Source organism: Esox lucius, chromosome 18 (genome assembly GCF_011004845.1).
Source record: "Esox lucius isolate fEsoLuc1 chromosome 18, fEsoLuc1.pri, whole genome shotgun sequence".
Taxonomy (NCBI): Eukaryota; Metazoa; Chordata; class Actinopteri; order Esociformes; family Esocidae; genus Esox; species Esox lucius.
This window is the reverse complement of record NC_047586.1, coordinates 3,504,700-3,530,882: the sequence shown is the minus strand read 5'-3', so window position 1 is coordinate 3,530,882 and position 26,183 is coordinate 3,504,700. Positions and strand designations below refer to the sequence as shown.

At 42.7% G+C, this 26,183-nt stretch overlaps 2 protein-coding genes across 10 annotated transcripts in view; one reads left to right on the top strand and one right to left on the bottom strand.

Annotated features, from left to right (window-relative positions):
* gsap (gamma-secretase activating protein) overlaps positions 1 to 24,342 on the top strand; it is a 36,211-nt gene extending 11,869 nt beyond the window's left edge. For 3 of the 6 annotated variants that reach the window (XM_010895158.5, XM_029114527.2, XM_010895157.5), the window contains 12 exons: positions 254 to 388; positions 748 to 806; positions 1,131 to 1,162; positions 2,131 to 2,192; positions 4,369 to 4,464; positions 5,444 to 5,514; positions 5,593 to 5,687; positions 7,633 to 7,752; positions 12,506 to 12,567; positions 12,878 to 12,982; positions 13,168 to 13,264; positions 13,782 to 14,172. In XM_010895158.5, coding sequence (XP_010893460.1) covers positions 254 to 388; positions 748 to 806; positions 1,131 to 1,162; positions 2,131 to 2,192; positions 4,369 to 4,464; positions 5,444 to 5,514; positions 5,593 to 5,687; positions 7,633 to 7,752; positions 12,506 to 12,567; positions 12,878 to 12,982; positions 13,168 to 13,264; positions 13,782 to 13,882 — 1,035 coding nt within the window. In that variant the 3' untranslated portion in view covers positions 13,883 to 14,172. Of the gene's footprint in view, positions 1 to 253; positions 389 to 747; positions 807 to 1,130; positions 1,163 to 2,130; positions 2,193 to 4,368; positions 4,465 to 5,443; positions 5,515 to 5,592; positions 5,688 to 7,632; positions 7,753 to 12,505; positions 12,568 to 12,877; positions 12,983 to 13,167; positions 13,265 to 13,781; positions 14,173 to 14,365; positions 14,797 to 23,603 lie in introns of those variants that run through there. The other 3 variants (XR_003777339.2, XR_003777340.2, XM_020056150.2) reach the window with 3 other exon arrangements.
* Positions 15,232 to 26,183, bottom strand: part of ccdc146 (coiled-coil domain containing 146) — a 43,934-nt gene continuing 32,982 nt past the window's right edge. For 3 of the 4 annotated variants that reach the window (XM_034287948.1, XM_034287947.1, XM_034287949.1), the window contains 5 exons: positions 18,084 to 18,212; positions 17,687 to 17,824; positions 17,298 to 17,399; positions 16,916 to 17,062; positions 16,104 to 16,304 (listed from right to left, as the gene is read on the bottom strand). In XM_034287948.1, the coding sequence (XP_034143839.1) occupies positions 16,104 to 16,304; positions 16,916 to 17,062; positions 17,298 to 17,399; positions 17,687 to 17,824; positions 18,084 to 18,212 (717 nt within the window). Of the gene's footprint in view, positions 16,305 to 16,915; positions 17,063 to 17,297; positions 17,400 to 17,686; positions 17,825 to 18,083; positions 18,213 to 26,183 lie in introns of all 4 variants that reach the window. The other variant, XM_034287946.1, reaches the window with a different exon arrangement.

Below are 26,183 nucleotides of genomic sequence, written 5' to 3'. Positions count from 1 at the left end.
ATCATGAAATTGGGAGGAGTGAAATGTGGTACAATTTAGCAAATGCAAAGATACTTAATCAGTCGCTTTTTATTGATTATCTTGCTTTTGTGATCTTCCAAATAGCCACTGGCATTTTATTCACCGTTCCGCAGTATAAACCTTATGCCATAAATCTTATTTTTTTGTATCCGAGTTGGTCTGAAGGTTACATGTTTTATACCAAAAGTAAAAGTATTCAAAGTTTAGTGTTTACTGAATGTGTATTCTCCAGGCCAGGAGTCTGGAGGGTTACTGGGAGGAGCTTCAGTGGGGCACAGAGATGACAAAGTACTTTGAGGCAGTTCCAAACCCACGATTCAGAACCTCTCAGAGCCTGCCAGACTGGACCAAGCTGTTAGCCACTCTGGTGAGTTCTGTTAACACAGACATACTGTAGATAGCAGTAGCTACCCAGGTCTGTTAATGTGTTCAGGAGAAGAAAAGAATAAATGATCAAACCACCGATGCCGAGCATCTCGCTGCCTGTCAGACTGGAGCAGGCGGTTAGCTACCCTGGTGAGTTATATAGAGGATCTCTGAGAGCCCAGTGATCCTCGGGGCCCAAGGCCCCTCCCTCTCCCTTTCTCTGATCATAACCAGTAGAAAGGCCAGTTGGTTTCTTTTGGCATGAAACATTTAAAATCTCCAATTCCTGCTGAAAACCAGGCAGAATTGACTTTTTTACCGCAGTGTGAAGGACAGTTGTTTTATGTCGTCCCGTTACAGAAGTCCCCCAATATGAAGTCCTCCTGCTGTCCGCGTCACATAGAAGAGAACACTAAAAAGTAGGTGGAGAACAGAACAAGGCCGAGGAGGAACCTGGAACAGGCTCCAGTGTGGTGCTGTGTTTTAGGGCCACCAATGTTATTGGCCCTCAGGGACAATGTGACTGCCGAAAGCCCAGAGAGACACACTCAGTAACCCAGAGGACGCTCTTAACGCGGTAGCACTGACTCAGACAGCACTGAAACCAACCTCAGAGACACTCACGCAAACAACCAATTAGACACTGACGGAGGTGGGAGGAGGCGGTGCTTAAGGGAGACTGTAAGATATAAGACATTCAGCAGTGATGATGTGACACCAACTAAATCCCCTGTTGTTTTCAGAGTTCTGTCGGTGGTGGACAGCTGGAATCTTGGTAAGGACTCTACAAAATTAAATAAAATCCTCCATGGGGGGGGGGGGGGGGGAGTTAGACCCAACCTCTGCTTTATGGCGAGGAGCTCAAAACCTGTTATTAGCAGTGTTCTAGAACAACAAGGCCTATTAATACACTGGGAGGGAATTAGGTCTGCCTTCCAAAGTGCACCTTGTTCCCCACATAGCGCTCTACCTTTGACTATGTACGCTGGGTTCTCCCACAAAGCAGTGCCCTGGGGAGATGAGTGCATTTTGGGGGCGCCTGGTGGCATGAGCTCATTTACTCGTGATTGCTGAGGGGAAATGTTTTCTGTTTCAGTTAGAGAAAAACCTCCAGTTTGAGTTCAAAGATCACATACTTGTCTCCTCTGGGGAGTATCGCTGTCAAACTCCACGGTCGAACACGGTTAATCCCAATCATTCAGGAGGAGGACGGACAACAAGGGGAAGGAATGCCACATAGTTACATAACCGAAGGAGGAGCAGGGCGTCTTTTTGTTCTTTCTCCGTTTCTTTCTTTCTCTTCTCATTCTCTGTAGTTTTTTTCTCTCTTTCTGGCTCTTCCACTGTTCTCACTGCAGCTGTGGTAAGTTGACCCTGAGCTGCAAGACTGGCTCTCTGCTCTGCTTCTCCATAGTACTGGTCACATTTATTATCCTCCACACCCAGATCCTCAGACTACTAAGCAGTGTTTACCGTCTTATTCCCCCGCCAACCATGCCCTGACTCGGGTCTTCGAGTCAAGGCAGCCTTTATTTCTTTGGCACAATACTTGCAACAGAATTTCCTTCTGTAAAGGTGCTTTACAGGAAGAAATAAAGAAATAAGGTTAAAAAAAAAAAGAAGAGGTTTCTGTGTAAACAGAGAAGCTAGTGCTTCAATATAAAATGTATTGAGCATGGAGATCTGCGTGAGGTAAACCATGTGTTGTGGATTAAATCGCGTGATTATTTTCTGTCTCTGCAGGTCAGAAGATGGTGCCTCTGTTCCAAGAGGAGGACCAGCACCAGAGGGCGCTCATAGGCCTGGTGAGTCTGAGGATATACAACGGTTATGCCCTTGGTGGAAAATACAATGCTTGACTTGGGTAAAAGAAGGAAGCCTTGGGCATAAGCAGTGCTTGACTTGGGTAGAAGAAGGTAGCCTTGGGCATAAGCAGTGCTTGACTTGGGTAGAAGATGGTAGCCTTGGGCATAAGCATTGCTTAATTTGGGTAGAAGGTAGCCATGGGCATAAGCAGTGCTTGACTGAGTTAGAAAAAGGTAGCCTTGGGTATAAGCAGTGCTTGATTGCAGTAGAAACCCATTTGAGCTGAGTAACTGTAACTCATTTGTTCTACTGCCTAAAAGCTCCTGTTTGTCTTCTGGAATATTAGCTCCAAAGTATTGTGGAGCACCTGCACCTACATCTTAAAAGCGATGGCACTGAACAAAACTAGAAACACCAATTTCAGTCAGTGTGAACGACCAGACACTGGCACAGGTGTAGGATCAACTTAATCCACCTGAACCCTCATCTCAACCAGTGGGAGAATAGCTCAGATCAGTATCAGCATTGTTTCAGTGTTTGTTCCATCTCGCAGCACTCCAGGCCCAAGGTTGATGATTGGAGCACTGAGCTGACGATGCACAAAAAAACCACACACAATGAAAAATGGTTTTCCTCTCTTCTGTCCAAACAGTAAAGTCTATTATTTATGGGGTTTGTAGTGATGTCAGTAACACCTAACTAGCTAGAAAACACCACAGTAGTAGTAGTAGTAGTAGAAATAAGCAGCAGTAGTCATCTATAACACAAAACACTGCAGTAGTAGTCAGTAACACAAAACACTACAGTAGTAGTCAGTAACACAAAACACTGCAGTAGTTGTCAATAACACAAAACACTGCAGTAGTTGTCAATAACACAAAACACTGCAGTAGTTGTCATCTATAACACAAAACACTACAGTAGTAGTCAGTAACACAAAACACTGCAGTAGTAGTCAGTAACACAAAACACTGCAGTAGTAGTCAGTAACACAAAACACTGCAGTAAGTAGTCAATAACACAAAACACTGCAGTAGTTGTCAATAACACAAAACACTGCAGTAGTTGTCATCTATAACACAAAACACTACAGTAGTAGTCAGTAACACAAAACACTGCAGTAGTAGTCAGTAACACAAAACACTACAGTAGTAGTCAGTAACACAAAACACTGCAGTAGTTGTCAATAACACAAAACACTGCAGTAGTTGTCAATAACACAAAACACTGCAGTAGTTGTCATCTATAACACAAAACACTACAGTAGTAGTCAGTAACACAAAACACTGCAGTAGTAGTCAGTAACACAAAACACTGCAGTAGTAGTCAGTAACACAAAACACTGCAGTAAGTAGTCAATAACACAAAACACTACAAGTAGCAGTCAATAACACAAAACACTGCAGTAGTAGTCAATAACACAAAACACTGCAGTAGTAGTCAATAACACAAAACACTGCAGTAGTTGTCGTCTATAACACAAAACACTGCAGTAGTTGTCGTCTATAACACAAAACACTGCAGTAGTTGTCGTCTATAACACAAAACACTGCAGTAGTTGTCGTCTATAACACAAAACACTGCAGTAGTTGTCGTCTATAACACAAAACACTACAGTAGTAGTCTATAACACAAAACACTACAGTAGTAGTCTATAACACAAAACACTACAGTAGTACTAGTAGCAGTAGATGTTGTAGTCTATAACACAAAACACTGTAGTAGTACTAGTAGCAGTAGATGTTGTACTCTATAACACAAAACACTAACAGTAGTAGTACCGGCAGTAGTACTCTAAACCACAAATAACTAACAGCAGTAGTACTAGCAGTAGTATTGGCAGTAGCAGTAGTACTACCAGTAGCAGTATTAGTAGCAGTAGTAGTTTATAACACAAAACACAAACAGTAGTAGTAGTAGTAGTATCTAAACCCTATCGGTTTAAAGTCTACCTGTGTTTCTCTTGCCATCAAGCAGCAGGGTAACTATTCTTAGAACTGTCAGCTCTGCTCCCAGCAGGCCATTCTCTCTGCAGGTCACAGTGCTCTCTCTACGGTGCGTTTGGACTGAAGTGTATGTGTATCTGCATTGTGTGTCTCAGTAGGCTGTTGTTTCATTCAAGACACACACACAGACACACACAGTTTAAATCCCTACCCTATGTGTTTCCTATAGATGGTGGACAAGCTGAGAGAGCACCTGAATAGACATCTGCCACGACTGGGGAAGAAGAAGATTGATGTGCTGGCGGTGAACTATGTGGCTAAGCTGGTGTGTGTGTGTGTGTGTTTCATCATGCGTTTGCGTAGTTACTGAGATAAATTGCTACGTCGTCACCAGGAAAAGCCTGCGTTAGATAGATTGTAGTTACGAAATGAGGATTACCATTATCCTGGAATTAATGTATTTCCTTCTGTAGAGACAATCCACTCCCTCAATGTTTGAGTTATGACATCTTACATAGATATGACTAACCCAAGAATACCCTCCTCCATCTTAACCCTGTGTAAAAATAAACTCCATTATCTAAGAAGTGATTCCCATTTACCATCCATGACTCTGAGACTATCCCCATCATCCAGCAACGCCTCAAGACTCATCTGTTTAAAATCGCCTACCCATAGCCACGCCAAATCCCACACTCTCAATCTTCGTTGTTTTTTCATAGTATTTATTTTGTTTCTGTTTGTTTTCTGTTCCATGTCACTGTTGTACAGTGTCTTTGGGTCCCTAAAAAACCCTATATAAATATAATGTTATTATTATTATTATTAATGTGTGTGTGTGGGGGGGGTGGGTATGATGTGTACCGAGTACGTGTGTGAGTGTGTGTAGGTTTGGTAATGTGTTTAGACGTTTTCATGTGTGTCTATTGTGTGTGTATAAGGATGTGCATGTATTGGTGTTTCTTCCTGTTATTGCAGTAAGAGATGAAAGCGGATGTAAGAAGTCATGCTTGGTCAGTTACCCTGGGTGTGGGTGCGTGTGTGTGTGTGTGTGAAGGGATGTAGGGGTGTGAACGTGTCAGTGCACATTTAGAAATCATAAAAGTTGTTTCTGCCGGCCTTTGTCGGCCTGGGTTACCTGCTGTAGCCTAACAGTGTTGCTCAACAGAGAAAAGAGGAGCAATTATCACACTGACTGGTCCTGTCATGTAGAAAAGTAAATCAGATGTTAGAATTGTTTAAGCTTTCATCTCTGATCTCCCCCTTGTGTGTGTGTGTGTGTGTTTGTGTGCGTGCATTTGTAGCTGGAGCTGACCAGACAAGTGTTGGAGTGTGTGTGGACAAAGTACAACCTTGGTCCTCGGGTGATGTGCCTGTAAGTGTACTTTGACGATCCTGTAATGTGTGTGTGTGTGTGTGTGTGTGTGTGTAACCGTTTGTGTGTCCACTCCAGCACACAGCCGGGCAGCTCAGTGGACTGGGCTGTGTTTCACGTGATGAGCCGGATTTTGGAGGCTACAAAGACTCTCTGTCTGCCCCTCCCTCCTGGTGAGAGAGCCCTCTCCAGAATAACATCTAGAATGTATTTACCTCAGTAAACCCCAGAAAAACATCTAGAATGTATTTACCTCAGTAAACCCCAGAAAAACATCTAGAATGTATTTACCTCAGTAAACCCCAGAAAAACATCTAGAATGTATTTACCTCAGTAAACCCCAGAAAAACATCTAGAATGTATTTACCTCAGTAAACCCCAGAAAAACATCTAGAATGTATTTACCTCAGTAAACCCCAGAAAAACATCTAGAATGTATTTACCTCAGTAAACCCCAGAAAAACATCTAGAATGTATTTACCTCAGTAAACCCCAGAAAAACATCTAGAATGTATTTACCTCAGTAAACCCCAGAAAAACATCTAGAATGTATTTACCTCAGTAAACCCCAGAAAAACATCTAGAATGTATTTACCTCAGTAAACCCCAGAAAAACATCTAGAATGTATTTACCTCAGTAAACCCCAGAAAAACAGCTAGAATGTATTTACCTCAGTAAACCCCAGAAAAACATCTAGAATGTATTTACCTCAGTAAACCCCAGAAAAACATCTAGAATGTATTTACCTCAGTAAACCCCAGAAAAACATCTAGAATGTATTTACCTCAGTAAACCCCAGAAAAACATCTAGAATGTATTTACCTCAGTAAACCCCAGAAAAACATCTAGAATGTATTTACCTCAGTAAACCCCAGAAAAACATCTAGAATGTATTTACCTCAGTAAACCCCAGAAAAACATCTAGAATGTATTTACCTCAGTAAACCCCAGAAAAACATCTAGAATGTATTTACCTCAGTAAACCTCAGAATAACAGCTAGAACATATTTACCTCAATTAAATGCATACTGTATACCTATTAACCTGACATATGCCATTTAACGTTAGCTTTGTCCCGGTCTATATGGTGACAGGTTATCATATTGACCTGGTCTACATGGTGACAGGTTATCATATTGACCTGGTCTACATGGTGACAGGTTATCATATTGACCTGGTCTACATGGTGACAGGTTATCATATTGACCTGGTCTACATGGTGACAGGTTATCATATTGACCTGGTCTACATGGTGACAGGTTATCATATTGACCTGGTCTACATGGTGACAGGTTATCATATTGACCTGGTCCACATGGTGACAAGATATCATATTGACCTGGTCCACATGGTGACATGTTATCATATTGACCTGGTCTACATGGTGACAGGTTATCATATTGACCTGGTCTACATGGTGACAGATTATCATATTGACCTGGTCTACATGGTGACAGGTTATCATATTGACCTGGTCTACATGGTGACAGATTATCATATTGACCTGGTCTACATGGTGACAGGTTATCATATTGACCTGGTCTACATGGTGACAGATTATCATATTGACCTGGTCTACATGGTGACAGGTTATCATATTGACCTGGTCTACATGGTGACAGGTTATCATATTGACCTGGTCTACATGGTGACAGATTATCATATTGACCTGGTCTACATGGTGACAGGTTATCATATTGACCTGGTCTACATGGTGACAGGTTATCATATTGACCTGGTCTACATGGTGACAGATTATCATATTGACCTGGTCTACATGGTGACAGGTTATCATATTGTCCTGGTCTACATGGTGACAGGTTATCATATTGACCTGGTCTACATGGTGACAGATTATCATATTGACCTGGTCTACATGGTGACAGGTTATCATATTGACCTGGTCTACATGGTGACAGATTATCATATTGACCTGGTCTACATGGTGACAGATTATCATATTGACCTGGTCTACATGGTGACAGGTTATCATATTGACCTGGTCTACATGGTGATAGGTTATCATATTGACCTGGTCTACATGGTGACAGGTTATCATATTGACCTGGTCTACATGGTGACAGATTATCATATTGACCTGGTCTACATGGTGACAGGTTATCATACTCTGCTGGCGGTGCTGGGGGTACGCTGCCTCCCCAGACACACCTTTCTGCAGTACCTGGACCATGGTGTGTTGCAGCTTACAGAGACCTTTGTCTCACGCCTCATGACGGGTACGTACACACACACACACACACACACACACACACACAGACAGACAGATGAAGGAGAGGTTTATTTCCAGCCCATACTGCAGTAGTACATGTGCACTGGAGGCCTCCTAACAGCATTTTTCAAATAACTTTTGAACTCAGTCAGTGGGCTGGAGAGTTAGATGGGGCCTCTCAGTTTTCACCAGTCTGTCATGGAGATTTATATTGTAAGTGTGTCTGGCTTCTTCACTTTGAACTCCACGTTAATCCCAAAAAGCATCTAGTTTCCTATGTAGTGTGTCAATAGTTTCTGGGCAAATGTAGTGCGCTATAAAGGGAATAGGGTGCTTTTTAGGATGTACTGCACCCTAGAGATGAACCAGTTTCTTAGAGGACACTATGAGCAATCGCTCAGCTACAAAATGTTATATATATATATATATATACACTCACCTAAAGGATTATTAGGAACACCTGTTCAATTTCTCATTAATGCAATATCTAATCAACCAATCACATGGCAGTTGCTTCAATGCATTTAGGGGTGTGGCCCTTGGCAAGACAATCTCCTGAACTCCAAACTGAATGTCAGAATGGGAAAGAAAGGTGATTTAAGCAATTTTGAGCATGGCATGGTTGTTGGTGCCAGACGGGCCGGTCTGAGTATTTCACAATCTGCTCAGTTACTGGGATTTTCACGCACAACCATTTCTAGGGTTTACAAAGAATGGTGTGAAAAGGGAAAAACATCCAGTATGCGGCAGTCCTGTGGGCGAAAATGCCTTGTTTTTGCTAGAGGTCAGAGGAGAATGGGCCGACTGATTCAAGCTGATAGAAGAGCAACTTTGACTGAAATAACCGCTCGTTACAACCAAGGTATGCGGCAAAGCATTTGTGAAGCCACAACACACACAACCTTGTGGCGGATGGGCTACAACAGCAGAAGACCCCACCGGGTACCACTCATCTCCACTACAAATAGGAAAAGAGGCTACAATTTGCACGAGCTCACCAAAATTGGACAGTTGAAGACTGGAAGAATGTTGCCTGGTCTGATGAGTCTCGATTTCTGTTCAGACATTCAGATGGTAGAGTCAGAATTTGGTGTAAACAGAATGAGAACATGGATCCATCATGCCTTGTTACCACTGTGCAGGCTGGTGGTGGTGGTGTAATGGTGTGGGGGATGTTTTTTTGGCACACTTTAGGCCCCTTAGTGCCAATTGGGCATCGTTTAAATGCCACGGTCTACCTGAGCATTGTTTCTGACCATGTCCATCCCTTTATGACCACCATGTACCCATCCTCTGATGGCTACTTCCAGCAGGATAATGCACCATGTCACAAAGCTCAAATCATTTCAAATTGGTTTCTTGAACATGACAATGAGTTCACTGTACTGAAATGGCCCCCACAGTCACCAGATCTCAACCCAATAGAGCATCTTTGGGATGTGGTGAAACGGGAGCTTTGTGCCCTGTATGTGCATCCCACAAATCTCCATCAACTGCAAGATGCTATCCTATCAATATGGGCCAGCATTTCTAAAGAATGCTTTCAGCACCTTGTTGAATCAATGCCACGTAGAATTAAGGCAGTTCTGAAGGCGAAAGGGGGTCAAACACAGTATTAGTATGGTGTTCCTAATAATCCTTTAGGTGAGTGTATATATATGTATATATTTCTATTCTGTTGTTGTTGTTAGATGGTTCTTCAACCTAAAAGGAGTGTATGGACCAAGATAAACAGAAACACATTATTTAGTTTTTTTAAAGAGCATTACAAACTTAAAACTCATGTAGCATGTAGTAAAAAAGCTAAAACCTAAAAACAACTCTGTAATATTTCATTTTTTGGTTACCTAAAGGTGATACTGCAATTTGAAAATAAACATTCTCTCACACCTTCATTTCGTCCATACAAAAAAATAAACACTGGATTAGTTTCTCTAGGCCCAGATTAGTATCTTCGTGGTGGGTGACCATCTATCATTAAACAATGCATATTGACTCATTTCAGAGGGGAGTGGACTTTCTTGGGCAATGGTTGTGATGCAAACAGCGCTGTCAAAAAATAGAAGATGCTCCACTTACATTCTGTTATAAGAGGATTAGGCTTTCATCACAGACACAACCCTGAGGAACAAAGTAGTCAGATTAGTTTTTTAGACGCAGACAAAATTTGTGAGATTGCAGTAATCCCAGGAGGTTGCCGCAGTCCCTAAAACAGTTGGTTCAGTTAGTTAAAATCCACTGGAAAAGCCTGGGGTCTTGAGTTGGGTGGAGATAGTGTGTTTGCAAAGGAAGTGGTAGGAGACGCCAGATTGAATTGGGTTGTATGCCGTGTCAGGTCCTTGCCGATTATTTTAAGATGGGTCTACAAGCTGATAACATTTACAGCATTGTGTCTGGTTGACATTCCCCCCGTGCCGCCCATTTAATAAACACATCTATTGAGAAAGGCTGGAATTACAAAGATATAATATCCCTATCCACTGAGAAGGGCAGCAATACAGACATGGGCAACTGCAAGCGTGCATCTAGTGAGTGTGCCGGAAAAAGTGATTTATGAACAGATGGAGCAATATACTGGCCAGAATAATAGTTCGTTCCAAATACAGTCTCATTTTAGAAAGTCCCACTCCACCAACACATCTGCTGTTCTTAACCGTCTTTTGTATTTTTCAGGAAAGACACTGACTGGGAACATTTCTGTGCGATGATTATGATGGATATTGCACAAGTTTTGACACGGTTGATCATAGTTTAATGTGCTACACGTTTAAAGACGTTAGTTTTAACAGCCACTGACTGGGGGGGGGGGGGGTTTAACAGTGGAGAACAAACGGGAGATGTTAATGGGAAATGTCCTGGTGCTTAGGGGATAAGCCATGGAGTCCCACATGGGAGCGTCCTTGGCCTACTTCTCTTCCTACTGCATATTAATAATGTGAAATTAGCCCACTGTTGGCGAGTTGTTTTCGTATGCAGATGAGTCTGCTCTACTAGTGTCCCAGAAGAGCAGCGTCTCCATAGAAGTGGTCCCCAGTGCGGAGATATCCAAAGTCAGGAAAATGGCTTACGGATAACAAACTTAATCTGCATCATGGATGAAAAGAATCCATCTTATTTGGATCCAGAGTAAAACCTGCAAGGTCCCTTAGTTGAAGTGCCACAGTGGTCAATGTTGAAATCAGCAGGATACCTAAGGTGTGATTGGATGTCTCCGTGTGTCATCTGATGGTCCAGCATTTTAATCAGCTAGGCTGGGTATCTTTGGAGGAAAGAGTGGTCTCATTAAGTTTGTCTGGTCCATACCATTATTACAGACTCGGTGGCTGTCACATTATTCTTCGGATTTAAGAGATTTGTCCTCCAATCAAAGACCTTTCAGAAATGTAATGTCTATTTTGGTACAAACAACTTCTTATACTGGTGCAGTTGATTAGAATAAATTACCACAGCGACCTAAAGCCATGTCTACGATTATTAAGAAAAAATAGGGCAATGGCCAATGATTGAACAATATAGGTGTGGAAGGTCTTTGTTTCTACGTAATGTACATATATAACATTATATTTACATAATGTTGTAATGTTTTTGCACAGTGGAATTTTGGGACCACAATGGAAATGCCTCTGTATTTTTTGGTGAAATACCCTCCAACATTTCTAATACATGAAATTGCAGTAATATTCCTCTGTTGACCAGAATTCATTGCCTTTGACTATCATACACTGTTTGGATGGTACCACCAATTTGCATTCAGGACCAAATCTTGTCAACGGCACAGCACTACATTTTAATTGTCCCTTTATTAACACATTTGAGAATAACTTATTGCCTTTCTAAAACGGGGGAGCTTCGGTGAATATAAATGCATTCAATTACGAGTAAAGACAATTACAGACTGGGCCAAACAAAGAAAGACTGTACCTGGTAAGAATAACAATGAAAAGCCTCAGATAGCCTTTCAAGCCTGGACAGATTCCCAAATACCTTCTGTAACTCGTCAACCTTACGACACAACAGTACAGTCTGTTTCTTAGGGGGTTGAAAAATGACCAGCAACTGGGCAGTTATAATGTCCTCAGTAATAGAAATTTCAGACCCTTTATGTACCTGGTGTGAGTAGGAATCCCATAATATTAAGCAGTGCGATAATACTCTTTCATGCCTGGCCAGTTTCATTACGGTTTGTTATGGCTCTTCCTCTGGGATAAACAAAACAACCTCTGAGGATGAAAGCGAAGTACAAAGCCACGGCCGTTTTCAATATTTAGTCTAGTCGACGATAGGAAGAGATTTCCGGGGACTGATTTGGGGCGTCAGGAGGGAGACAAGACGACTCGGATTCCTCAGGAATCAGCTGTGTGGAGAACCGGTGTCATGGGTTCCCGAGCGCTGCGGTGGTATGCAGCCGTTTTCACCGGATCCTCCTTTCACTGTTGGGTTGGTGATGACATGTCGAGAGACCTTGCTGATCCGAAACATTTTAAAAGTGCTGAAGGTGCACGTGGAGCAACAGTGCGATTTCTGTTACTAAGATTGTTTCTAAGAGTTACAGTCAGGATTGAGCTCTCCTGTTTCAATCCCAATACATTTTAAAATGAACCATTATTTCTAAATGTTCCAAACCGATGAGATCTGAAGATAATTGTGGTTTGTCTACTTCCTGGTATGAAATCGCCCCCAACTCTTGACCCATTTGGACACTAGAAAAACAAATGACTGCAGTTTTTATTATTCCCAATAATTATTCTTTCTATTTGTAGATCTGGACAACAGTGATGCCAATGAAGAGCTCAAATTCAGTATTCTGAAGAGACTTCCTGAGGTAAAATATTTATTTCCTGAAAAAGGTGCTGATTGCTTTGGGTACGTGTAATGTTCGTTAGTAATTGCATTGCAGATGTTTAGGTGTTGATGTGTGATATTTCCACTAGTCTGAGCAGTGGATGCAATGTGAATTTCTACCTTTTGCCCGTCAGAGCATATGGGGCATTTTCTGCAACCACAAGATCAGAGGTGTAAGAGAGCAACAATGACCAGTTTCCCCTGTTGTCAAAGTGAATAGCAATTAATTTACCGATCTGACGGCCTCTGACAGAGGTCTGTAAAAGTGACCGTCTGTTGTTGTCCTGTAGCCAATGGAGCAGAAGATCTGCCACCTGTGGGATCACCCCATCAGCTCTGCCTGTATCTCCAGAAACTACGTCAGAGGCCTGCTGGAGAAACGTGCCAAGACCAAGGTAACACAGGACCACTTCCATCATCTTCACCTAACGAAATACATCTAATAAAGCTCTGTCTAATCAGTTCATTTTAATGAATTGTATAATCTTCAATTTAATTCTGTAAACTTGGCCCTGAGGTAATTAATACTGTACTTGTTTAGTTGAACCTCATATCCGAATTGGGTGGCTTGCTTTTCTAGGGCTCGACACTCATTGAAATAGACCATGCTGGCTTCAGGCCAGAGTTTCTGCCTCTCACCTATCTGGCCAAAATCCTGTCGGATATGGAGGATAAAGGTATTAGTCTGGAGAATGTTTCTGACCTGCTCTAGTGTTCTTAATTAAACTGCCAAGACAAAATGAATGTGACCAACATTGTGTGGACAGATGTATGTGTCTGTACAGTCTGTGGTGGTGTCTGTGTTGGATGCGTCTGTGTTGTGATTATGGGTCTGTACGGTCTGGCGAGGTCTGTGGTGTAATGAAGTGTCTGTACAGTCTGTGGTGGTGTCTGTGTTGGATGCGTCTGTGTTGTGATTATGGGTCTGTACGGTCTGGCGAGGTCTGTGGTGTAATGAAGTGTCTGTACTGTCTGTGGTGGTGTCTGTGTTGTGATTATGGGTCTGTACTGTCTGGCGAGGTCTGTGGTGTAATGAAGTGTCTGTACTGTCTGTGGTGGTGTCTGTGGTGGTGTCTGTGTTGTGATTATGGGTCTGTACTGTCTGGCGAGGTCTGTGGTGTAATGAAGTGTCTGTACTGTCTGTGGTGGTGTCTGTTTTCTAACGGCGCTGTATGTCGGTTGTCCATGCTGCAGCACAGAACCCGTTTGAGGAGCAGGAGAATGTGGACGCCAGGTTTGTAGAGGAGACGGCTCTGAAACAGACTCTGATCGTGCTGGGTTTTGATGAGAAGTGAGGATGGAGGAACAGAACGTGGAGAGGAAGTGGAGCAGGAGAAAAGAATCCAAGCTCGTTTACTGAACACTTCATATTCTGTAAGCACGCTGACAGAGCTGTTGCACTTGACTGTTTACATTTCTCAAAACTCCAATACACAAGAATGTGAAGTTGATGAACAATAGCTCTCAGCATTGTTGCTCAACCCTTCACCACACACACACACACACACACACACACACACACACACTTCAGAGAAATTTGGAAAGAGAAGTTCTCTGGAATATTTCATTATTACAACATCACATTATATATATATATATATATATATATATATATATATATATATATATATATATATATATATATATGTGTATATGTGTGTGTGTATATATATATATATATATATATGTGTATATGTATGTGTAGAGTGAGAGAGAGAGAGAGAGAGAGAGCAGGATGTATGTACATTTCCATTGTGAAGAAACACATTCGTGGTTAGATTTCAGGAATAAGCCTGAAAACCTAGCGCCAGGTGTGTGAGGGTGCTCTCACGAATGCTGACCCACAGGACTTCCTGGTTTGAGGAGCAGTGTGGAAAAAATATAAACAGCTTGGCACATTTGCCTATGAGGAAACCTTGCTGTGCTCTTTAACTTTCCTGAATCTGTCATATGCGATGGGACTGGGTCGTAAATACACTTTAATATGTGAAAATTGGAGAATGGAGAAAAAGTGAGTAAAAAAGTAGTAGTAAAGGTAAAATAAATATATATAATCCAGGAATAATGTGATTGGAGTTCCGGCTTGGGAAATCCATCGATCAGATACTAAACTGGAAAAGGGACTTTTTTTCTCCACACAGTGTCTTTATGTGTAAAGCTGTTTCGCATTAATGTAACTAAATAAATTAAAAGATTTGTTACATGTTCATAACGCTGTTCACTTGTCAGTTAATGTACCTCTAATTTTGTTAAAGACAAGAGAGGTAGAATCTGTAAAGTAAGTGATGACATGTTATCTAAAAGAAAGGAATGAAACGATAATAATGTGAGGTAGAAATGGCCGACCTGATTAAATATATCAGATTACAGATTATTTTGCTAAAAAATATGGTTTCAATATGGTTATCTTGGTTTACTTTGAAACGCATTGGGTGCTCAATCCGAAATGAACCCCTTCCCCTCACTCATCAATTAATGAGATGAGAAGTGCCTCCACAACTGGCCCAAAGCTCAGGGAAGGAAACTGATCGAGGGGGCAAATAAGACATTCTGGTGGATGCCATCCAGACACCAAGTGCGATATGTTTTCTGAAGATCATTTAAGTTGTCTTTTACTGTTTAAAAGTGTAACATTAATTCGTATCACGACTGTGTTGGAAAGTTGATGATTTATTGACCCTGTTGCCAGTCTCTGGAAGTCACACAGTTTTGTCAGCAACACGTGTGCTGAGTTCAGACTATAAGCCGTCTCTGTTTCTTTGCATATATGTCAACTTCCACTCCCTCTGCGAGATCAGATTTCGCCTGTAAATTGGGATGCCAAGTAAACTGAAATACATTCTTAAATAATCGCGTGAGTATCAAGTCCTTTTGGACTGTTCTGGTTCAGAGTTCTGAAAACGCCCTGCTGGCTGAGAGGACCGAGTTCTACAGAATATCTGATCTCACTGGACTGTACAAGCATCCAGTATGCCGACCTCCCAGAGCCAAACTTTTATATTTTCCATCACTGCTTAAGGAACGCACACACACCAACATTGAATGTATTTGCCTGCCTCATTTTCACTCTCTCTTCTCCCCACTACAAATTTGTTTTAATGAATTCTAGTGAAAACCCCTCGGAAAAGATCATGAGGGAAGTTACTGGGGAAGAACTTAAAAAACCTCCAGTACTACCAGATAGACCCGCATATCTGACCTCAGCGGTAATGAAACCCAGACGCATCCAAGCTCAGAGTCTGTTGGAAATAAAAGCAAACGCCAAGACTCTGCAGACAATGTTAAGAATACTCCTACTTTAATGAGATGCTCTTTTGCTGTTAAAGTCCATACAGGGATTGGCTGTCCTTACCAACCAGGTCGTCATAGGAAGTGGTGAGAGTTCCAAAATAAAAGTCAAACGAATTGAGTTCAGAGGACATTTCTGACACATTAGTCCCAGGTCTCAGTTAGACTTGTTTCAGAAGTGGCTCTGGGTGGAAACGGGTTCCGGACCTGGATGTGTTTGGTCCAGGACTAAATCTCGATGGGTTTGGGTTCCGGTTTGCGGATGTGTCTGATGTTGGCGCCGGGCTCGGAGGGCTTGAAGGGGGCCAGGGCTCCGTAGGGCTTGGGTAGGGGCAGGACGTCCCCTGGGGGGATGTAGGCCGTGGGCCGGGCCTCGGCCGTGGTGTGCACACCGTTGGGCAACTGTCTCCGCTCGTCCTCCTCCACCAGCTGAACACCCAGGAGGGAACAGGACAACCAATCACAACATGCAAGTCTCTCACCCCGTAACACACGAGAGTGAAGATCCACAGAGCCATGACACGGACCAGTCTATCTAATGACTCCATTTGTATTTTAATATAGAATTTATGTGAGCGTATTAGGCAATGTATATTTTCGAATTTATGTCTCTGTTTGGACTAGAGGTAGAGTAGCTGATGCTTTGTAATAGACTCATGGGAATCCTATTCAATTCTAAATAAACAACAGGTTCCCACTGGTAACTTGTTCACGCTGTCCCCCCGCATTTATTAATTATTACAACTTGTACTCCTAAATGTTCACCCGGCACAGCCAGCAGAGGACTGGTCACCCCTCTGAGCCAGGTTCCCCTCTAGGTTTCTTTCTAAATAACATAACTAGATCTGATTCCTTATTTCCTGCAATAAGTACTTTTTCCCTAATACTGGTTACCAGAGTGTCAAAATGTTAAATGCATGGTATTAGCTTATCAGTGGGAAGTGCAAAAGTTCAGCATCAAGTTGAACATTCATTACGCTATGAATTAAACATTCAATATAGGTGGAGGGAAGGAGGGCCATGGATGGAGGGGGACTGACCCTGTCCTTCTCCTGCTGGTCAGCCAGCCTGCGCTGCTCATCCTTCAGAATGCGTTGGCACTCCAGCTCCAGGTCTTCAGACGGCGGCAGGCCCTGCTCCAAGCGCTGGTAGCAGGTGTCCAGAAACAGCTCCCTGTCCTTAAGCTCCTGACCGGGCAACATGGGAAATCAGGAAAAGTGGGATGTATGGAAATGGAATATGCAGCTAGCTGGATACAGAGATACACTATATGGTATTTATAGATGAGGAGACCCAGGCTAAGAGATCCAGATGCAAAACCACAGGCTAGGAGATTCAGATGATGAAACCCAGGCTAGGAGATCCAGGTGATGAAACTCAGGCTAGGAAATCCTTGTTAATGTCTAAGAAAATCATGGTTACCTGCTGTAGTGTCATGGCACTAGCCTGGCGCATCGCCAGTTCAGCCACCACGGCCATCATCCGCCTGGTCGTCTCCTTGATACGTCCCTGGATCTCATTTACCTGGGAGAGAGTTAACAGAAAGTCAGAACTTTATTCATTCATTCCAAAACAGCCCACACATTAGTCAGATGCCATGTAAATACACCCTGACTGAGTCACAATGAAAACTTGAGGTAATATTCAAACTTTAAACCGTGTGTTACTGTGTGTGGGTGGGTTGGTATGGGAGTGTGTATGACTCATTATTGTTGAGATAACTAGCAACCTTGCCCTGGTCGTCAGGTGCTCCTTAAACCAGGGGACACCACTCAACATGCTCATCTACGTATGTGTTTGTGTGTGTGTACCATCTTGGCCAGATCCAGTGTGTCCTGTTTGCCGTTCTCGGCCTTTGCTCTGATTCGCTGAGAGAGTCGGGACACCTGCTCAAACACCAAGTCCTTCTCCAGGAGCTGCTCTTCTCTTTCTGCCAAGCGACCCTCCAACTGAACACACACACACACACACACATTATCACGCCTAGCTTCAAGACTAGCAAGCTTCAGGCTAACAGGCTAAACCGATCACACTGATGACACTGTCAACTGGGTGAGGGGGGCCTTCACAGGTGACCACACCTCAGGACTAGATCTTGAGAAGGAAAGGTGGCGTCGGCTGGCCTCTTACTCCTAACGTTTCAAACTTCACCCACAGATTCCCTCTGGTTTCATCTGTGATCTAGGGCTCCAGTCCTGGAAGCTTTACCTGTTCTATCTTCTGGATGAGCTCAACAGGAGAGGGGTTTTTGCCCTCCAGCTCCCGGGCCCTTTTCTCATACACTGGATCCTCCAGCGCTTCCTCAAGCTCCAGCGTGCGGTCCTTACACTCTGACAGCTGACACGAGAAGAGAGGACAGGAGAGGGAAAGAGGGTGAACGGAGGAGATTAGAGAGAGGAAAAAAGTAAAAGAGAGCATTATCCATAGATCCATGGAGGCTGTCAGACACCATCTTGACCTCATAATCGTATAACTGGTGTTGTGATGCATTGTAACCCAACACCCTGATTATACAGCCGATGACTGGGCATCAGCTGGGATCACCACAGGAACAAAGCTGGGGTTACAGCTGTGACACAAGCTCCTTTTCTTGGTGTCCAGTACATCATTTTTTCTTAGAATTAATTTCAGAGGGTTGATTTCTGCAAGGTTACCTAGTTATTGAGCTGCGAGTTGATCATTTGTAGATGTCCTTTCTTTTGAGTCTTTACCGTGACTGTCATGTCTACAGCCCCCTGAAAGTTTTGGTTTTGTAAAAATATACACAACCTGGTTTCCAAAAGATTTAGGACGATGCATAAAATGCTAATTAAAACAGAATGCAATGATGTGCAAGTCATGTATCCCTGTATTTAATTGAAAATAATACAAAGACTAAATATAAAATGTTGAAACTGAGAAATGTTAGTCTTACATGCCCATTTTGACTTTGATGTTAGCAACATGTTTCAAAAAGCCTTCAAAGATGTGCAAGTCCCCTGTGCCATGTGCACTAATGCACCCCCATACCATCATGGATGCTGGCTTTCGAACTGTGTGCTGATAACAAGCCGATTGGTCCCTCTCCTCTGTAGTACTGAGGACACGGCATCCAAGATTCGTCCAATAATTTCAAAATTTTTATTTATCAGACCACAGGACAGTTTTTCACTTCACCTCAGTCCATCTTAAATGAGCTTGGGCCCAGAGAAGGCAACAGCGATTCTGGATGTTGTTTATATATGGTTTCTTCTTTGCATGGTCGAGTTTTAACATGCATCGGTGGGTGCAGTGACATACTGTGTTCACAGATAATGGCTTTCAGAAGTGTTCCTGGCCCATGCAGTGATGTCCACCACAGAATCGTGTCTGTTTTTAATGCAGTGCTGTCTGAGGGCCCGAAGATCACGGCCATCCAATATTGGTTTTCGGCCTTGTCCCGTGCGTACAGAGATTTCTGTACTGCAGATGATGAGATCCCCAAAGTCTTTACAATTTTACGTTGAGAAACGTTATTCTTAAATTGTTGCACCATTTGCCTGCGCAGTCTTTCACAGAGTGGTGAACCCCTCCCCGTCTATACTTCTGAAAGACTCTCTGGGATGTTCTTTTTATACCCAATCATGTTGCCAAATAACCTAGTTGTGAGATAAACCTAGTTGTGAGATTAACCTAGTTGTGAGATTTTCTACCAGATTTGTTTTTGCATTGTACAACTTTTCCAGTCTTTTGTTGCCTCTGTCCCAGCTTTTTTGAAATGTGTTGCTGGCATCAAATTGAATGGGGCATATCTTTTTCATGAAACAATAACAGTTCTCAATTTCAACATTTTATATGTTGTCTTTGTACTATTTTCTATTGAATATTGGGTGTAAATGATTTGCACATCATTGCATTCTGTTTTTCTTTACACAGCGTCCCAACCTTTTTGTAAACAGGGTTTTTTATGTATACACCTTACTGTACACTTGAGGGAAATTGTTTTGTGATTGTGAAATGAAACTATATATTACAAATACTACACTGATATTTCATAAATGGATAAGTCTCCACCCCTGTAAGTTAATACTTGGTAGAAGAAATGTTGTGAAGTTTCAGCTATGAGTCTTGGATTAGGTTTTTACCTTTAGTTGTTAAAGGCAATATTGGACTGTTCAAGCTCTGTGAGGTTACATGGGTTATGACTTTAATTTGTGTCTGGGCCACTAAAGGAAAATTACATTTCTGTACACTGCTCAGATCATTTCCCTCCCATAATTGTTGCTGATGAGAAACATCCCCATAACATGATGCTGTCACCACCAATCCACTAAGTAGAGATGTTGTTATTTGTTAGATGTGTTGTCTGTTCATCAGATGTTACCCAAAAAGTTAAATTTTCATCAGTCATACAAACTTCTTACCACATAGATACACAGTCTACTGAGTGATTTTCATCATACTTCATTACAATTCATGGAGCGCCTGCCATCCGCCTCTTGGTCACCTCTCTGATCAGTCTCCTACTTGCCTGGTCATCCAGTTTGAATGGACAGCCTGATCTAGGCATTGTCTTGGTGGTGCCATACGCCTACCAGTTGCTAATAATAGTTTTTACCATGCTCCAAGGGATATCCAAGGCCTTTGAAATCTTTTTATACCCACCCCGATCTGCCTTTCCACACTTACGTTCCTTAGTTCTTTTGAAAGCTCCCTGGTGCTCATGGTTGAACATTTGCTTTCAGTTCACTACCCAACAGCAGGAACCTTCAGAAACTGCAGAATTTATCCTGAAACCACGTGCATCACTATAATTCAACACAGAAGGAGGCCAAAAATAACTTTGTTAGGGATTGTCGAAGGTATTTGGGTGCACCTAAATCCTAATTTAAATGCATGAAACTCTGAGGCACTGACATGACGAAATGTGAAAAAAGGTTGGTGGACCGAATTCCAAAGCCAGCAGGGTGAACAAAAATGTGTCCTTAACCCCAAAATTCCCTGTTCCCCCAATATGGCAGAAGTTCATTTCCGGTTGGGTAACTAAAAGAATGTATACTTTATACCAGTTCCCATTCTCCAATCTTCAGACAGGCTGTAGATCCCAGGGTTGAGATTTGGGATCTGCATTTCTATCACACACCCATGGCTTCCACACGTGGCCTTTGCATGGGGAACTCCAACCATGGTATTAATTGACCCGTGTTGTGAGAGGGCCGTGTGGATCTCAACACAGCTTCTTTTTTTTTACGTCGAATGGCACATGGTTACGTGAAGACGAAGCCGTCCAGTGAAGCAGAGCTAACTGGGAAGAGGTCAACGGTTACTAAGGAAGCGTGGAACAAAGTGAATTTCTTTTTCCTTTTCCCTGATGCATTAGGCACGGTCTCCTGCAGGAGCTAATCTCCTGTGGCATGAATAGTGTGGCTGTATTACAGTGTCTCCTGTTGAATGACCGAAGAGAAGGTTTTAATTTCCAGGCTCCAGACATTTTCCACCAGTTCCACAGCGTCCTTTGGTGGCACCGGCACGTGATTGGGTGGTGGTTGAGTGGTGAGTGGTGGCACTGGCACATGATTGGGTCGCACCCCACATTTTTTTTTATCATACATGTATTAATGTAAAACATTTGGCATATTAGATGTAGTAATTATACATTCAGTGAGTTCATCCGATTTCATGTTTTCAATGCTGTCCCTTACATCTCTGTGGGCAGACAACAACTCCATGAATAAGCACATGCTGTAAGCAACTGGAATCCACTAATGTTGCAGTCACTCTTATCCAGAGCAACGCACAGTAGTGAATGAGTGGTGAATGCATACTTTTTCATACTTTTCTCTCTGGTCCACGTGGGAATCAAACACACAACGTTGTGTTGCAAGCACCATGCTCTTACAATGTCCTGAACTCTGACATTGGGATTTTTAGAAGCCTCCCTGGTATTCATAACCAGCTCAGGCAACTGCATTGCAGGCTGAGACCACCCTCATTGGGAGAGGATGTATCAGAAATTCTGTATGTTTTCTATTCCCGACCAAGAATGAAGTTTGCAGGGCTGTTGTTGGCATAGAGGCTGGGTTTTGAGAAATAAGTTGTGGCCAATCAGAACATCCGCCGTAACTAAATAATGTGGTTGAAGTTGTGTTTATAGTCTTACGCACTGCCTTAGAAATGCCATTGTAAGTCTTTTATTGTTTTCTTTGGAATAGCCTAAATCATAGATACTTTCGCTAAATATGTTAACTAGATCCACACTGGTCTTAAGTGCTTGCATGACTTGCATGACTTCAGCCTGGAATTAGAAGAGGGCAAATCATCTGATTTGAGAGTACATTATCAATCCAAACCATCTGACATGACAGTACATTACCAATCCAAGCCAGCTGATGACAATACATTACCAATCCAAGCCAGGTGATATGACAGTACATTACCAATCCAAGCCAGCTGATGACAATACATAACCAATCCAAGCCAGGTGATATGACAGTACATTACCAATCCAAGCCAGGTGATATGACAGTTGTTGTGGAAATTTCTTTAACCAATGTATTCTCACTGATTAAAGGACTGAGAGCCCCTTATTCCATCACACAGTACATGACCAATCCAAGCCAGGTGATATGACAGTACATTACCAATCCAAGCCAGCTGATGACAATACATAACCAATCCAAGCCAGGTGATATGACAGTACATGACCAATCCAAGCCAGGTGATATGACAGTACATGACCAATCCAAGCCAGGTGATATGACAGTACAATATCAATCCAAGCCAGGTGATATGACAGTACATTACCAATACTGGCCCAAATACCAATTACCAAGTAGGACACCAGCAAATGTGCATTTCAAACTAGCACCAGCTAAAAAGAAAGAATGAGAGAGAATAGGGGAGAGTGAAATCATGCGGAATGAGAGAGCAAATCTAGGGCCTCCGTCACACAAAGTTGATGATTAACAATGTCATTTAGTCCCTCTGCACACCATTCTCACATGAGCCAAGGTGAAAGAAAGCAGACAGACAATCCCAGAGACAGACAATCACAGACCGTCACAGACAGACAATACAGTCACAGATAATCGCAGATAGACAATCACAGACTGTCACAGACAGACAATACAGTCACAGACAATCACAGAGACAAACAATCAGAGAGACAGACAATACAGTTACAGACAGTCACAGACAGACAATACAGTCACCAACAGACAATCAAAGATAGACAGTCACAGACAAACAGAGGCAGACAATACAGTCACAGACAGACAATCACAGAGACAGACAATACAGTCACAGAGACAGACAATCACAGAAACAGACAGATTATCACAGATAGACTGTCACAGACAAACAGAGACAGACAATACAGTCACCAACAGATAATCACAGATAGACAGTCACAGACAGACAATCACAGACATACAATACAGTCACAGACTGACAATCACAGAGACAGACAGTACAGTATTGTCTCTGAAATGACAATAAACCCCCTAACCCTCTGGGTAAACCAGGGCCTTGGTGTACTGAGTATCCAAAGACTTTCCCTGAACGCCAGTACTTCATTATCCATCTTATTGTTTTGTTTGTGGTTTGCTTTTTCTATTTTTCCGGACATTAGAAAATGGTCTCTATCCAACTGCAGATAGACACTGGCAGTGTTTTACACCATTTGATCTAGAGAGCATTCACATAACAGATTGCCTGTCAGATGAATGTCCCCCTGAAGCGTCAACAGCCTCAGAGACATCTGTTTTTCAGCACCACGCTGCAGTTTAAAGTGACGACGTCATGGAGGACGATGGACGCGGTTATGTAGCTGCCTATACCGCGAATGCAACAAATGCACCGTCTGAATCACACAGGCGACAGACTGCGGAAAAGATGAACAGCAAGCGGGGTGGATGGATGGGAATGGGTGACTGGATGGACTTGATGGATTGATGAGTGTCAAGAGACAGAAACATGATGGATGGTTCACCGACGGAATGCAGCCAAGTGAGATCAGACGAAGAGTTAGGAACCTGCCCCAATCTGAGACTTACTAAAGGTTCTGCCCTCCCTATGAAACTTGGCGCTGTCAGAACAGAGGACATTGTCCCTTGGTTAATAGGTTCTGGTTCCAAACAAAGACATTAGAATGTCTATTTCCCGTCAGCCGCTGTGGATGAACAGCAGTGGGCCAACATTCCAACCTCTGCCCCAGCCTCTACCCCCACACTGGTCTACATATCTGCCCTACCCCTGGGCCCAGCCTCTGCCCCAGCCTCTGCCCCAGCCTCTACCCCCACGCTGGTCTACATCTCTGCCCTAACCCTGGGCCCAGCCTCTGCCCCAGCCTTTACCCCCACGCTGGCCCACACCTCTGCTCCACCCCTGGGACCAAGCTTTGCCCCCAGCCTCTACCCCAATGCTGGACCACACTTCTGCTCCACCCCTGGCTCCAGCCTCTGCCCCACCCCTGGCCCCAGTCTCTGTCCCACGTCTGGCCCCTGTCTCTGCCCCAACCCTGGGCCCAGTCTCTGCCCCACCCCTGGGCCCAGTCTTTCCCCCACCCCTGGGCCCAGTCTTTCCCCCACCCCTGGGCCCAGGCTCTGCCCCACCCCTGGCTCCAGTCTCTGTCCCAAACCTTGACCTTTCCCTGGCCTGGTTGGCTTGTAGACGGTGTCTATAAAGTTCCAGGGTTGGACAGACAAAGGTCACCTATTCAGGCGAGGGACAATCGAGTCATGGATTCCTGGAACAGTTATGAATTCAATCAGCCTTTTATGAGAGCTCAAAAGGAGGGTAAAAAGTGAATCAACTGTGCCTAATGTTGGCGGATGACCAGTGGTTGACGTCAGAATATCTAAGCTCAAATAGCAGCTATCTGATGAGGCAAACCGCCTTTGTGACTGAGTTTGGGTTACATGATCAGATATAATTGATCCAACAACAACACATTGGTTACCTTACTTCATGCATTCAATGGACAAGTTTTGGAATATGTCCATGCTTTGGTTAAGTATTTGCTGCACAAATCTTACAGGATGTAAGATTATGTATACTATATATGTATATATTAATAATATGTATTATAATGTATTATTATTATTATGTATTATATTGTATATGTATATATCAATAATATGTATTACAATTTTAGCTTACTGTATTATCATTATAGTTTAATGTATATATTCTCTATATATATTTTATTACATTTTTATTTGATAGTTTGTTTATTAAATATTATTATTTTCCTATTTCTTATTTTATTTTTCATGAACTTTGAGATTATTCCTCTATAATGAGAAGCGTTTTACAAACGCAATAAATTATTATTATTATTATTGCATTGATACTTTTTCGTACTATTCTGAAGCTCAGGAAAGGCCTTTGATGATTCAAAGGACCTACAAAATAAGTGGGCATCGTTGTACTAATTGGAAATAATAAAGAATTTATGAACAGCATACTGATCATCAATCATTAGTCCCATATTTGTAAATGTTCGTAACCTACCCATCGAGCCATAAACATTCAATGTGGATTCATGAGACCATTCATGAGACGTTTAATATTGGCCAGTGTGTCTGGTGTTCAACCTTCTCATATTCTTCCACGGTAAGCCCTCTCTGCCCTCGTAACAGGAACCTTTTAGCCGAACCCCACCGCTTGGTGGACTTCTAGGCGCTGGATCCTTCTGAGCACCGTGTCGACCACCACAGTTTGGGTCTGGGCGCTGACTAGAAGGGATTGGGGCGTCAGGTTCATGAGTGCGTCCTCACGCATTGACCCATGTGACTTCCTGGTTGCAAGAGCAGGGCGAAAAAAAGGCCTTGTGGCTTGACGTGGATGCCTGTGAGGAAAACACCACCATCTTTAACTGTCCCGAATCGGTTGGAAATGAACAATTCCTTGTGACGGAATTTGGGGAAGAGAGAAAGCGGTTACATAAGGGGAATGTCATCCAAATAAACAGTTACAAAGAACCTAATAAGGGAATTACCGCTGTTCCCCATTAGCTACTGCCAAAATTAACAGCTTCTCTTCCTGGGGTCCAGAGAAATTATTTTTCAGTAGTAATGAAGGAATAAAAGAAATACAAAAATTTCTGTCCAGCCAGCTGTTGTAAGCTATATCTCCTGTTTCATGATTAGTTTGAATTATGAGTTTTAAGAGGCTGATGGCAAAACATTCCTGTTTCAACTCATCCTACAAGTATTTATTTTATCCTCCAGTCTTAAGTGGGCTTTAGCAGTTGCTGGAATATCTACCTACAACATATCCATCTTTATAAGAAAGTAACTGGTCAAACACAACATGATGCGTAAACAATTCATGCATCATGTTAGAGTT